Source organism: Gymnoscopelus braueri (assembly GCF_963280865.1).
Source record: "Gymnoscopelus braueri genome assembly, chromosome: 4".
NCBI lineage: Eukaryota > Metazoa > Chordata > Actinopteri > Myctophiformes > Myctophidae > Gymnoscopelus > Gymnoscopelus braueri.
In genome coordinates, this window is record NC_137605.1 from 39,868,541 (window position 1) to 39,882,700 (window position 14,160).

At 39.7% G+C, this 14,160-nt stretch overlaps 1 protein-coding gene across 1 annotated transcript in view; it reads right to left on the bottom strand.

Moving 5' to 3' along the window:
* Nucleotides 1-14,160, bottom strand: part of LOC308083154 (CUB and sushi domain-containing protein 3-like) — a gene marked incomplete at its 5' end in the record, with an annotated part of 383,054 nt that overhangs the window by 305,452 nt on the left and 63,442 nt on the right. Inside the window, one exon of the mRNA XM_080425319.1 lies at nucleotides 8,651-8,845. Within this exon, the coding sequence (XP_080281445.1) occupies nucleotides 8,651-8,845 (195 nt within the window). The remainder of the gene's footprint in view (nucleotides 1-8,650; nucleotides 8,846-14,160) is intronic.

Below are 14,160 nucleotides of genomic sequence, written 5' to 3' on the forward strand. Positions count from 1 at the left end.
ACCCCAGGGGAATGGCATCATAACAGAATCAATAAAGTATCAACATGTTGCAATAAAAACATGACATGAGCTATTCAATAGCTATCCTACTACGCTGTCCTATTACCTCCTATGTATACTTTACTTATCTATCTATCTATCAACATTCAAAATGTCAGTTTTCACATTAATGTAAATGTGCCTTAGCTAGATACTGGACACATTTTTATCTGTAGTCTCTGGGCAGGTTGTTAAATTGTTGTTATACAAGGGAGATGGTGCCGCAACAACACTGCAATTACATCGATAGACAAACTACAACATTGGCGGAGAACTGTGCTGACTGTAAATGTCATTTATATCACATTTTTAAAGTGGGCCTATTATGCTAATTTCCAGCTATTTAGTTTTTCTGGGACTCCACTATTGTAGATTGCATTATTCACAGTTGAAAACAAAAACCTCCATATTTACTTATACTGGCTGTTTTTGTAGACACTCTTTTCAGCTTTCAACAAGCCATTAATTCCTGTTTCTTTAAGGCCCTCCTCCCTAAAACTGCACCTTTTCTGATTGGCTTCCAGAAGCCAAGTCCCCCCCCCCCCATTGTTCCCTGTCAGTACATGTACAGTTACTGTAGCTGGAACACTTCTAATTTGTAAACAATTACGTAACATGTTTGGGGGATAGTGATATTTATCTTCTGCGGTTGTGGAAATAACGCCACGGTTTGGAGCGGATATGGTTGAAATAAAGGCACAATCTGACTGCTTGGTGCAGGGCTGTACTGTTATGTGCAAATTACTCCATAAAGAACCTTATGTATGCCCATTGTCTGCACTGAAACTCTATTCACATTTGGTCCGATTATCAATAGAAGACGAACATTTAAGGGATACAATGATACTTTCAGCTTGCTCTTCTGAGTCTTCACAGTCCTGTCTTTTAGCACCAGCCTAGCCGAACAACGACAACAAACAATAGCAAACACGTTGGGTTATGTGGCTGTTGTAGCGTGAAAAAAGAATCTATATCCAATGATGTCTGGTGAAAAGCAAACAAATGTAACTTTTCTTCACAACAAAAATAGGACTTTCTGGGAGACATACTGTACAATACAACAAGAAAACAAAAAAAAACATAAAATCCCCCAAAGTCCTGAGAGAGGGAGAGAGAGACAGAGAGAGACAGAGGGATTGTGGTGGATAGGGAGGAAGGGAGGGAGGGAGGGAGGGAAGGAGAGGGACGCAATAACCCAGCCAATGTTAGGTATACCAGAACCACACGGATTGATTGAGAACACACTGATTGAGGAGTCGCAAAGCGACACATCATCATCAGCGCAATAACCTTGGCAATGCCGGGCAAGCCGACTTTTCTGCTTGTAATTTATATGACAGACAATAAGGAAAAGCATTATAGGCCCCCTTTAATATGATATGTATTAAGTGCAAAGGCTTGCACAAACACAAGGGAAATATCAGGTTGGTTTTCTGAGCTAAATTACAGTGTCTAAAAGTACATTTTGCCTTACACACAAAGCATTGTTATTGTGTGGGTAAAGAGTGTGGCAGACTTTCTCACGGATTACACTAAAACACAGACGTTCCCAAACCTTTCAGTTCAAGACCCAAAAGATACATTTGGTGTCTCCACGGGATCCCAAACAAAAATAGTGAAAATAGTCCATCTACAAGCTCACACAATACGTCACATCACGACGCATTGTGATCTTCAATTTTCACTTTTAAGTTTTCTTGAATTTATGGATTTTGTAAAGGGAACGGAACAAGTGCCTTAACAAAATGAGAAAAGCTTCTATTCTCTCATTTATAAACCATCATCATTTTTGGGCACAAGGAGATTTCTTGAACCATGGTTGCCGATAATAAACCACTTATAACTCATTCATTTGTCAACAGCAGCAGCCAATTTAAAATATGCAAGACAATGAAGTAGATAAAGTCCTTGGGCACACTTCATTATGCTGAAAAAGTCTGACTTTTTGGCAGCTTCGTTGAGAGGCATCCATGAATGGTGAATTATCAATCAGCACCGTGCTGTCTCAGGTACAGGAAATGCATCACAGCTTGGGCATGCAATGGCTTAAATGGCTGCAACTGTATAATGCATGATAGCTTTCATACTGTATATGCCTGCGGTAAACTGCTATCTTGCGCTCTATTGGGACGCATTACAATATTTGAGGTATGACCTGCCAACAAGGTTTAGCGGCATAAAGGAGGCAATGAATGCCAGGGAATGCATTTCTTAGCGAATCATTAGAGCACGCTATGGATTTAAAGAGGAAGGATCTTTCTCTTCTTAAAATGATGGCACAGGAGAAAAAAAAGAAAGACAGTGGTGAGGATTAGAACTGCTTTAGTGGAGCTCATTTACATCCTCAGCATCAGCAATCTAATGCTACTTGAGGAGGGATTAAGCCGCTCTCCCCTTGACTTTGATCAGATATACAACACTTGTCTCTCAGCTGAGGAAATATTCACCCCCCAGGATAGACAGGAAGGAACCCATGTAACATTTTCTATGCTACCTCAGGTTTTTCCTTTGTATGAATCCCAATAATAATGCTACGCCAGCAACTTGCTACAGCAAGTCCCTAATTTGCCCATCTTTAAGTAGCATGTAACATTGATGTGAGTAAGTCATTATAAAGACCTGCCAATAAGAACTTCATTCTGTCAATCAATTCTAATAGTGCACCCTTTTTTTAACGACTGCTGGATTTATATTATATGGCATAACTAAGAGAATCAGAGTAAATTGGGAGCTTTATATTTATAAACTAGGTCTCTGCCAGGTCAGGTAGGTTAGTGTGGGCCAGCAATGTTCGGAAATCACCAATCAGGCTGGAATGTGAAAAATGGGACGGATTGGGCGGATCCGTCTTGATCACTTGAATAAAGAGATTTACGTGATGTTTGGACAACATTTGTAGGAGTAATATAAAAAAAATGTTTAGCAAAAATCGGCCTCCTGGTGGCGCTATAATAGGTCAATGTTGAAAGGGTGGCATTTGTTCCTCAACGTGGTGGGAAAGTGGGTGCAAAGTTTCCGCATTCGGACACTGCATTCATGATCAAACAAATCCGTCTCGATCACATGTCTATAGAGATTCTGTATACCGATTTGTGTGAAATTTGGATAAAATCTGAAGGAGTAATGTCCAAAAATGGGTTTTACATAAGTCGGCCTCCTGGTGGCGCTATAAAAGGCCCATGTGAAAATTTGGGGGCAGAGGTTCTGAATTGGCATCCAGGGAGATGTGCACAGTTTGGCTGCAATCAAGCCAACAGTGCCGGAGATTAGCTGTCCACAGACGGAGGGGACGACGGACGGACGGATGGACACGGTGCAAAACATAGTCTCGGACATGCCTTTCGGCCTGGTGGAGACAATTATGACAAACCTGTGTTAGTCACATCATCATAATAGACAATATTTAACACTAAGTGCTAAACATGTTTTTTGTTTTGTTTTAGTTTTTATTTAGTTTTCAAGGATGGGCACAAAAAACTGTCAGGCTATTATGCTATTATTTTTGCTATTACCTTTCCAATTAGCCCTCGTTTTAGTTGGGAGGATAATTTGCAAAAGCTTGTTAGCCACAAAGCAAGCAGCATAATAACATTTCCCCTACTGCTCACACCCTGTTGACAGGAATGTCTAGTTCTCACTAGACAGAGAGGCAGAGCAGAGAGAACACTGTTTCTGGCCCAGTCAGTTAGTAGACATGGAAGTGCTGGTGTAAAAGGAAGGACTTTTTTTCTCCTTTCACTCTGAGAGCTAATTTTCTTGTGCTGCTGGATAAGAACAGCAGCAGGAATGACAGTGTATCAATATGCCATATTCTCATGTTACCACTGCTGGCTGCCTGGCTTAATGAATGTCCACAGACAATCTGGATGGAAGGAATTGAAATAGGCTCCGGGGACGGACAGTAACTATTCACGATTAGAATACCCATTAATTCTCAGACTCCCTCCCTCTCCGTGGCTCTCTGTTTATTTCACTCTGTCAACCTTTCATTCTTTATTTTCATCCATCTCTCCCTCCCATTTGCTCTGTTTGCCTCTCTCTCTTGCTCCTTTCTTTTTTACCCCCCTCACTCTCCATCTACCAACCAAACTATGTATGGGAAAGGATTTGTTTTGATCCCCTGCAGCAGTGATGTGGAATATGGGTTACCTGCAAGCCTTAATTCCATTAGCTCTGTTGCTAACCTCAAGTCCTCCATAAAGAGCTGGCTGACAGTGTTGCCAGATTTTGTGAGAGAAATAAGCTACCGGATCTATGAAAAAAAGCCTAAAAGGCGCAACTAGGCCACTGAGCACTTTAAATCTATATGCATCTGCTATTTGAAAATAGCCGATCTACAAGCTCACAACGCGCCGCGATGCGACACGACGCATTGTGAGCTTGTAGATCAGCTATTTTCAAAAGAATCTAGGAAACATTTGGATGATTTTTTTAACATTTTAAAAACACAAATCTGGTACACGGGTCCCTGGCAAAAGATGTCAAATATATATTCATTTGGGGGTCCTTGACATGAAAATGTTTGAGAACCACCAACAACATTATGAAGGAAGCCCAAAAAGACAACTACACTTTAGAAACAAGCCCACAAAATCAAGCAACTTTATAGAAAAACTATCCCAAAGTCGCTTATAATAAGCAGACCTGGCAACACTGCTGGCTGAATGGCAGCTGAACCTAATCATAACCATCAATTAGCCTAGTTGAGTTGCAGGTTACATTTACAGTATCCATGTTAGTTATCTAGTCATTTATTAGGCACTCAATCAATCAAAACTCCCCCCAAAAATGTAAAGTTAACTTTGGAAATGTGATTGATTGATTGATTCTTTATTTATTTATTAACAGTTTGCAAATAGTACAGTCGTACAATTGTACAATGTTGCTAAAAGGATAACACAAAAAGCCCTAAGGGCTTGTTCCATTGTGGTTCTGTGTATTCAATTAATCAAGTACCTCTCTCTGTAGTTAGTGTACTAGTAGCATTGTATTAAAAAGCCTACAAGCATGTCCCATTTGTAATGATCCATCCATTTGTGGGATGAGCAGTATGGGCATAGCAGTGGCAGTCATTATGGTCCACTCAAAAAAAGCCCACGGATACATTTTTCCCATAAATATTTCCAAAAATATTTATAGCAATTATTTCAAGCCTAGAATCAAGCCATCCAGGTTCCTGGCAGGCAGGTCATCCAATGTGTGGTTGCATTAATTAGGCCAGTGGTTCTCAAACCTTTCCATGGCAACGACCGCTCAAATAGCCCGCGCATTATTTTATTTTTTTAAACCAGGAAATCACAAAAATGTTGCAGCCCTATTTTTGCTGTCAAATTTGTTAAACAATAATGACAGAATTAGCTTTAAATTTAGCATTGTTTAGCACTGTCTTATGAAGAGGGATGGATGTCACTTTGATGACCGGCTACATGAGGGGGTCCTAATAGCGGAAAATGAAGCTAGTCAAGTACAGTCATTTGAGCTGGAGCTCTATGCCATGGAGAAGTGGCACTAGCAGGTGAAACCAGTTAGACACATGCGAGCGGGGGAGGGATAGATGAGGGGTAGAAGTGTTGGGAGAAGGTAGCGGGTGATGGGAGATTTGAGAAAGCTTTGGTATCGTGTATGGTGCTGGAAACATTCAGCCACCAAGAGAATGGGCAGGTTCTCTGAGGAAAAGAGATCAAAGGACCATCTGCCCACATAGAGGAGTCTGGCCCGATCCAGAGGGGAGAGTGTGGCTCAAGTAGGGCCTGGAACTGAAAAGGAGGGCTGTCTTGTCTTCTAGCTTGCGGCAACAGAGGCTCACACTGAGACAGAACGGAATCCTCAATCGGCAGCTTTCTGTCTCTCCCAAGCAGACCATTCATCAAACGCTGAAACAGATTTCTGAACGATTTTACCCCCCAATATTCTGTTGCAGGAGTTGGCATGAACAGTCTGACTCTGTTGACTTTGGTACTGAGAGGGTGGGGGGGTGCATGATTACAGTATTACTCTATTTGGTTGCGTTTGCCACTGCAAACCTCAGAGGCTGAAAGATCAAGATCAAAATACAGATTAATCTGCTTGACTTCACTTGAGAAACAACATACAGTATATGATCCAACAGTGCCTGAGGTTACAGTGTGCATATCTGAGTGGAGTGCTGCTCATTAAGCCTCAGTTACTGTCGAGGTGCTGAGCAAAGCACTGTGACATTATGTATTGTTTGTTTATTGCTTATCAAGATTCCCATTAGCTACCACACACTTACTCTTACTGGAGTCCACAACATAAAAAAAGAAACATGCCACACATGCCAGCACTTACTCTTACTGGAGTCCACAACATAAACAAGAAACATTTGTATACAAACATCCATACTAATGATGTATAAAACATTACAGTACATTTTGCATGTGTTATGCTAACCTGCATAAAGCAGCAACCCAAAAGTAGTTTGCAATACATACAAAGAGAATTCAGCATTCTTATAGCCATAAGAAAATCAAAGACTGAGAATGTGCATGATCACTGAAACTTTCAGTGTCATATAGCAAGGATTTGTTGGTGCCGAATGCTAATCAACATTGCAAGACTGAGGGCACGACCTCAAGGTTAATGCTCAAGACATTAGAAGAAAAAGTTGTCTTTCAGCTCTTCTCTATGAAAGCTTCTGACTAACCTCAGCCTATTTCTCCATATGTAGTAAGAGAGTAGAAACTCTTTTAAAACACCTCAATCTCCAGTCAACGTAAATCTACTAACCCCGCTAACGCAACACCAGTCAAGCGAACAAATGGCAATTACACAGCATGTTCAGAATAGTTTGAGTCAAAGTGCAACCTCCTCCACACACATCAAGGATATAATGCTTGGCAGCTTTGTCACAAAAGCTCACTGATGGAAATCTCACATGGGAAATATCTATTGCCATGAATTTAAATGTTAAGAGTGGATTATTCACATGACTGCCATGTCAGATCCTATCAACACAGAGTGCAGGAGAAAAAAATATCATGTCACAGAAGGAGAGCCAGTCAGCCAATCAGCCATTCATCATGTGGTTGCTGTCAGGTGGAAACCTTGCATGTCCAAAACCATTACTTTTCAGGAAATGGACAAAATAACCTGTGTTTCAATGGATCCAATGTAGTCACGATCTCTTAATAATAAGTTAATCCTTTTGATTAGTTAAATATTTCCAAAACCCATAGACAGACTTAATCACTTTCAACCTGGCGTCCCTATTTTGGCCATGTCATTATAGAGGAACATTTTTAAATCTCACAACGTGTCACATCACGATGCACTGTGAGCTTGTAGATTGGCTACTTTTGCTTGACACTCATACAGCAAAGTATAAAATAGAGGATTCATTTATGAAAAAAAGATGAAAAGATGAAATATAGATAATAGATATACAAGGTTTATACAAGCAACAATGTAAATTCATTCTTTTGTCTTTGGGCTCTGAATGGTCGTATGAACCTACATGCTTGCCAGGAAAAATCACCTACTCACTACATGACTCAGATCCTTTATACCAGAGTAGGTTTGAACACAGTGTGCAGCACATTTCGAGGTTCCTCAAGGTTCAATAATAACTCAATTGCACTTCATGTACGTCAAATATTTGAAAAATGCAGAATATATTTTGACGCCCAAGTCTTGGATGTTCTACCTTCGTTTGACACCATCTGATGTTTTCCAATAATGTGGACTATAACCCCGGAAAGTGGTCAATATGGTCCGACGTAGTATCCTAAAGTCCAGGATTTTGCAAAACTGCAGACTCTACAGCTTTATAAGCCCTATTCGTCAGAAGAGTTCAGGCGTGATGCATCATTGGTCAGCATACCACTGTAGCTGAGGTGCCAAGTTTTACATCATTCCTTAAGCATTTAGAATGCTGACACGTGTAAAAGTATTGAACCTCCCGCTTGGTTCTGTGCGGGAAGAGTGCAGGAAATCAACTGGTCACTAACGGACAACTTGTACAGGTCGATGGTATCGAGGATTATTTATAAGTGGAAAAACATCCTGACCTCTGCAGATCTGGGGACGGGCAGGAAAGTAACTGCATGCTGGCTGACTTCAGTCAGATATTAAGAACCGTTCTAGGGGTACAATACATTTTAATAAAATAACCAACAAAAATGTATACAGTAGCAAAAATTGCTGATCTACAGTATAAACTCACAACATGGCACGATGCCATTGTCACAACATTGTCAGATTTAGTTGATTATAAATAGATCAGTCAATTTGTTTTCACGTGGATTTGTGAATGTATTAAAAAAACATGCTTCTCGCAACATGGCGCGCGGGATACCATCGTCACAACATTGTCAGATTTTGTTGATTATAAAAAAATCTATCAATTTGTTTTCACGTCGATTTGTGAATGAAAAACGTAAAAAACATGCTTCTCGATTATTCGCTTAATAGAAAAGTAATTGATCAAATAATCAGTAAAATCAAGAAAATAATTGCGGCCCTAGAACCATCTACATGTATAAAACATCACCACGTGTAAAGATGGGGAAATGGGGCATATGATCTAATCTACAACAGGTATCTCATACTGTTTGACATTACTAAGGAGAGCCCATGAGAAAAACGTCCTCACCTCTGCAAATGGGGACAGGGAAGTCCCACACGGACACACCAGCCGAGTTGGTGACGCAAGTAAGAAGGGAGTGTCCATCCAGGACATACCCGGTGACACAGCGGTAGCGGATCTTGTCCCCTACGTTGAACTGTGTTCCATTCAGAATACCTTTGGGTGGAATACCAGGATTTCCACATGAGCTGATTCGCAACTCTGAAAAAGAGAAGAGTATAGTAGTTAGAACACTGATCGTTGTTATAATGCATGCCTACCATTAGTATACTCTTATAATATGACATTCACCTCTGGAACAGTACATACCATTGCTGATCTACATTATGTGTAAACTATAGCTCAGTACCTATAGCTGCAGTATAATATTCATCCACGGTCCAGATGTCCACCTACTGTACAACGACCTGTCCATGGGAACATTTGGCCCCGATTCACTAAGCTGGTCGTAAATAAGGTGTAAATAAAGTTGCTAAAGGAAGGTGTATTTTCTGTAAGCTAAAACTGACGTGCAATTCACAAAGTGGTGTGTATATCCCTCAAACGTGTGGATCACAGGTGTATGTCATGAGGAATCTGTACGGCTGCCAGGCAGTGCCAGCTGGTCGTAAAACGTCAAGCGCATTCCCGGGAAGTTCATTTGCTTTGTTCCACTCCTCGCACCATAAAAGGCAACAGGAAATTAAATATCCAACTTCAACTTCACCATACTGAACAGTGTTGCCATATCTGCTTATTATAAGCGAATTTGGGCTTATTTTTCTGTTAAGTTACTTGTAAATATTGGTAGTTGTGGGGTGCAGTTTTTTGGCCTTGTTTCGAAATTGTAGTTGCTTATTTGGGCTTGCTTCACAATCTTTTAATTATTTTAACCGGTGGTTCTCAAATATTTTCATGTCAGGCTAATTTGTCCCTATAACCCCCATCAGATTTTTGTTTGTGCCAGCTGGAGCCCCGTACCAGATTTGTGGTGTTCCAAATATTGCACATTTTATTTTTAGATTATTTTTGAAAATAGCAGATCTACAAGCTCACACCGCGTCGCATCGCAAAGCGGTGTGAGCTTGTAGATCAGCTATTTTCAATGTATACAGTATCTAATTTCAATATACAGTATATAGGTTTAATTAAAGAGCTCATAATGGCCTAGTGCCATAGTTGCTTCTTTTGGGCTCGTTTTCCTAGATCTGGTTGCTTATTTCTCTCACAAAATCTGGCAACACTGGTGTGGGGAAGTTCAACATCGTCTCTTGTCTAAAAAAAACAGATGTCGGCGTCACATCGCCTTGACAGTTAACTTGTACATCTGCTCTGTCTGGAAGCGGGGATCAACTGAACGTAATGCTCTCATGTCATGTGTAATGAGACGAAAGACGTTTACAGCATTTAACCCCACCACCAAATAATAGACTATAAACATGGAAAGGATATTATATAAGCCTTTTCTACTGAACATTGCTCACCTTTACCGAGGTAAAAAGATGACGTTGAAATTCAAGGCATACAAGTGGAACGCTGCTATCCGATTATGGACCAGAGGTTATTGATTACTTATTGATTAAATTAGTTAATTTTGGATTAATATATCACTGTCCAACGTCGGAATGGGGAATGGATCTATTCTGGACACAGCTTTCATCCACTAGTTTCCTCATCAGATGGCAAGAATTATTAGGCTATTGTGTGTGGTGTTCATGTGATCAATACAGTCGCCTACAGTATTAAAAATAATTATACCGCGCGCACTGGAAGTGCGTCTGAGCCTCCACAGTGACATTAAGGCATGATAGCCTATTTGCATTATTATGTGAAACTTTGGCTGAGATGGTCCGCTTGGCCAACACTGGAAAACACACTGAGGGATCTAATAATTCAGAGTGGATTAGCATTATGAAGAATAAAGCATTCTAACGACATACGCACAGCTTTGATCCCTGGTAAGACAGCCTCGGGGCTGACTTGAGAACGGTCAGACTTTCCGCTCAAATAACAGAGAAAAAAACATTAATGAATCTGACCACTAGTGTAGGAATTGTCGTAAATGCCGCTACGATCAAAATATGGTCATAAATTGCTTAGTGAATCCGGGCCATTTGTCTATAAAACATTTTGAGTATACACTATTTCTGGTACTATTTCTTAACTATGAAAGACAAAAGTCCACAGACACTGCACTGGATTGTCCTTCTACATACATTTGTATAACAAACAACAGAACTTAGATCTAAACATCTGAACGAACCAGGTCACCAAGTAGAATTAAACACTTTGTTTTGTACTACAGACTCCTGTACAGTTTCTCTATAATTGCAAGCTATAATTGTTTGCCATTGTTATTAGAACTGTGACCCAAATAAAACTACAATACTGGTGAAATCAACACAAGCACCAAAACAAAGTGTAGGGACTGCAACTGTGACTACATAGGTAAAATGTTAACAGCTTAAATTTGGGAAAAGGCAAATATTTGCTTCCTCAGCCCCTGCATATGCCAATGGTCTCTAAGGTGTGTGTACAGTATGTGCGTGCGTGAGTGCGTGCCCAGGCACAGCATGCTACACAAAAAAAAAAGAGGTGAGCACAAAATTAGAAAACACCTGCCGATCGACAATTCTGGCACAGCAGAACCCAAATCAAACAGCCCTACCACAGTCACCCTGACAACCAAAACAACCAACAACCAATAAAGCATGGACGTCCGTCCGGGCTATGTAACTTAGACTACAGATCCCATAATCCATGGCAAAAATGAAAATTAACAGCTTAACTTTGGGAAAAGTGAGGAGAAAAAAACGTTTTCTCTATGCCAATGGTCAAAGCCGATGGTCAACAGCAGATCGATAGGTTAACACACTGAGGAGAAAAATGGATGAGGGCTGACAGTGTTCTTTTTAATAATACAATTTTAATTTTATAGTTGGATTTCACAGCAAAAGATAAGGGAAGGCAGGAGACTGCAAGGATTTGGATGTTTGTTTCTTTAAAAATAATTCATCATGGTTATCCCTGTGCTGTTGAGGTATATAAATCTTATATACGTAAATCTACATTTGATGTACAGTAGCTTATGACCTTCAGTGTATGGGATAATGCATCCCATACACAAATACTGCCACTATGGGAGAAATGTCAGAACTTCCTGGAAAATGAAAAGATTCAGAACCCACGCAGGATTTGAACTCTTAACCTTTGAAAGAAACACCTTACCTCTCAACTACTGAGCAAATCAGTATGAAAAACACCAAGGATGTTTTGACAGGAAGAACTACAATTGAATAAAGTTGTGTTTACTTCAGTATACTTTCTGTAGTATTGTAAACATAATGAATATTTGAGATTTGTCATGGGAGAAGACGAATTTGAGTTTGGAAATTGTGAGTAGTAGTCCAACAGGATGTGGCAATGTGGCATGGCAACTTTAAACCACAAGAGTTCACAACAGATGGGCAGAAACAGGAGGACGCACACACACACCTAGACCACTTTGGACACCAATGGGCAAGTCAAAATCTCAAAGCACACCTGTATTCATAGCAGAAATAGCTGATCTACAAGCTCACAACGTATCAAGATGCAACGTGTTGTGAGATCAAAGGTGTGCTACCTACCACCCACCCATTAGGTAATTTTAATATAGGATTTGTGGAATAAAAGAATGAATAAACATGCCAGAATAGGGACGCTAGGTTGAAAGTGGCTATATGTGCTTTAGGGTATAAAATTGCCTCTGTATTGGGAAATTAGTGCTGATAAAGTAAATAACAAAATAATTCATAACTTTTTGTATAGTTATAGTATAGTATACAGTATATTGCAATAGTAATGTGTGCTTACAAAATCCCACGGTACAACAGGATTTGTCTAATGGCACACCTGGATTTGTCTAACGTGCCTCGGCACACCGCTTGGGGACCACTGCACTAGACCATCAGGACAACACATGTCTTGTGAATTTCTGAAAACATATGAGATATAAATGCTTTGGCATCTCCTATTGGCAGCAAGTTTGGTTACAATATCTTAAGCTAATTTAGATTTATGAGCATGTATGTAAAATGTAACTTATACATTAAAAAATATATCATTCCAAAATGGATTGCCATATCAAAAAGTCCTTAACTCTTTCAGTGCCAATTAAATAAAAAAAATATTGCGAACTTTGCCAGATTCTTTTTTTAGTTTTTTCAAAGAAAATAAAAAGTGCTTAGGAAGCGAGATACAGCCTTTTTCAGTTTTAGGTTAAACAAAGAGTGGATGGAGCTGCAAATCTTCAGATAATGATATCTTGGGTTCTGAACACTTTTTTCAAGAAAAAAAAAAAAAAAAAAAAAAAAACTTTTTTTTCTATTTTTTAATTTTTTTTTAAAAACTCGGGATTTCTCGTTCTGGCACTGAGGGTATAACCCAAAAACTCGGGATAACTCGGGGTAAACACTGAGAGACGTAAGATTAGTGAAGTCTGTATAGACCATCCAGACTAAGTCTTGGGATAACTGGCCCAGCAGTTTCTGATGCAATGAAAAAACAGAATTTTGAGAAAAGTTGAGAAATTTCATCTTGTTTTAGAGCCGATATTGATATAAATATTTTTGGAAATGTCAATGGGAAAAATGCATTGAGTATTTTGAAGTGGAACCAGAAAATGGCCGTCACTGCTATGCCCTATTTGGGTGTTACGGTTTTTGCTGCATTGAACACTTTAAGCTGAGAAAAATAATTGTGTGAACAAAAACAATAGGCTCCCTAGAGCTTCACTGCCTGGACCCCTAAAGATATTATTGCGAAACGCCTTTAAGCACTCATGTATATTTAAATCAGTGATGTGAGATTCTATTGATAACTGGGGAACTGAACCCATAACCCTTGGCCTTCCTGGCATCACATAAATCAGAATAACAAAGCTGCTAAAATATATTTTAATAATCAACAACTAGGAATGTACAATAGGTTTTGATAGAGGTTTCAACATGCTGCGGGGGCTTGTTAACTCACTCACCTTTTCCCCTCGAATGTGTTTGTTTGTACATATTGGCTATGTAGAGTACACAATAGATTTTTGTTTAAATAAACTTGACTTTTACTGTCAAAACTCAAAAGTCAGTCAATAGGCCCATTTTCAATTTGCCACAAAAATTTACACGCAAGGTTTTTAACAGAATTTAAACAGAAATTCACTTTAGGCATCATCATAATCGTGGCAATATCATAGACATGGACGCCTCTTTGGCCACTGGGTCAGCCATAACTCCAATGCAAGAAATATGTGTGAAGGGTTAGATACCAAAATTCGGTTTCAAGTAGGAACCGAATAAGAAATGGCGGGTACCGGGTACCCATACAAATAATTGCGTATCGGTTCCTACCTAGATGAGCTAATGCTGTTCAAACGAAGGCGTTTACACAAACAGCACAATCCGATCGGTAAAACAGGGAGATGTATACATCAACTGCGTCTCGGTAACACCCCATCGTATGGAGGAGTATACAGTACACTGCTTCTCCCTCTCTGAACCCAG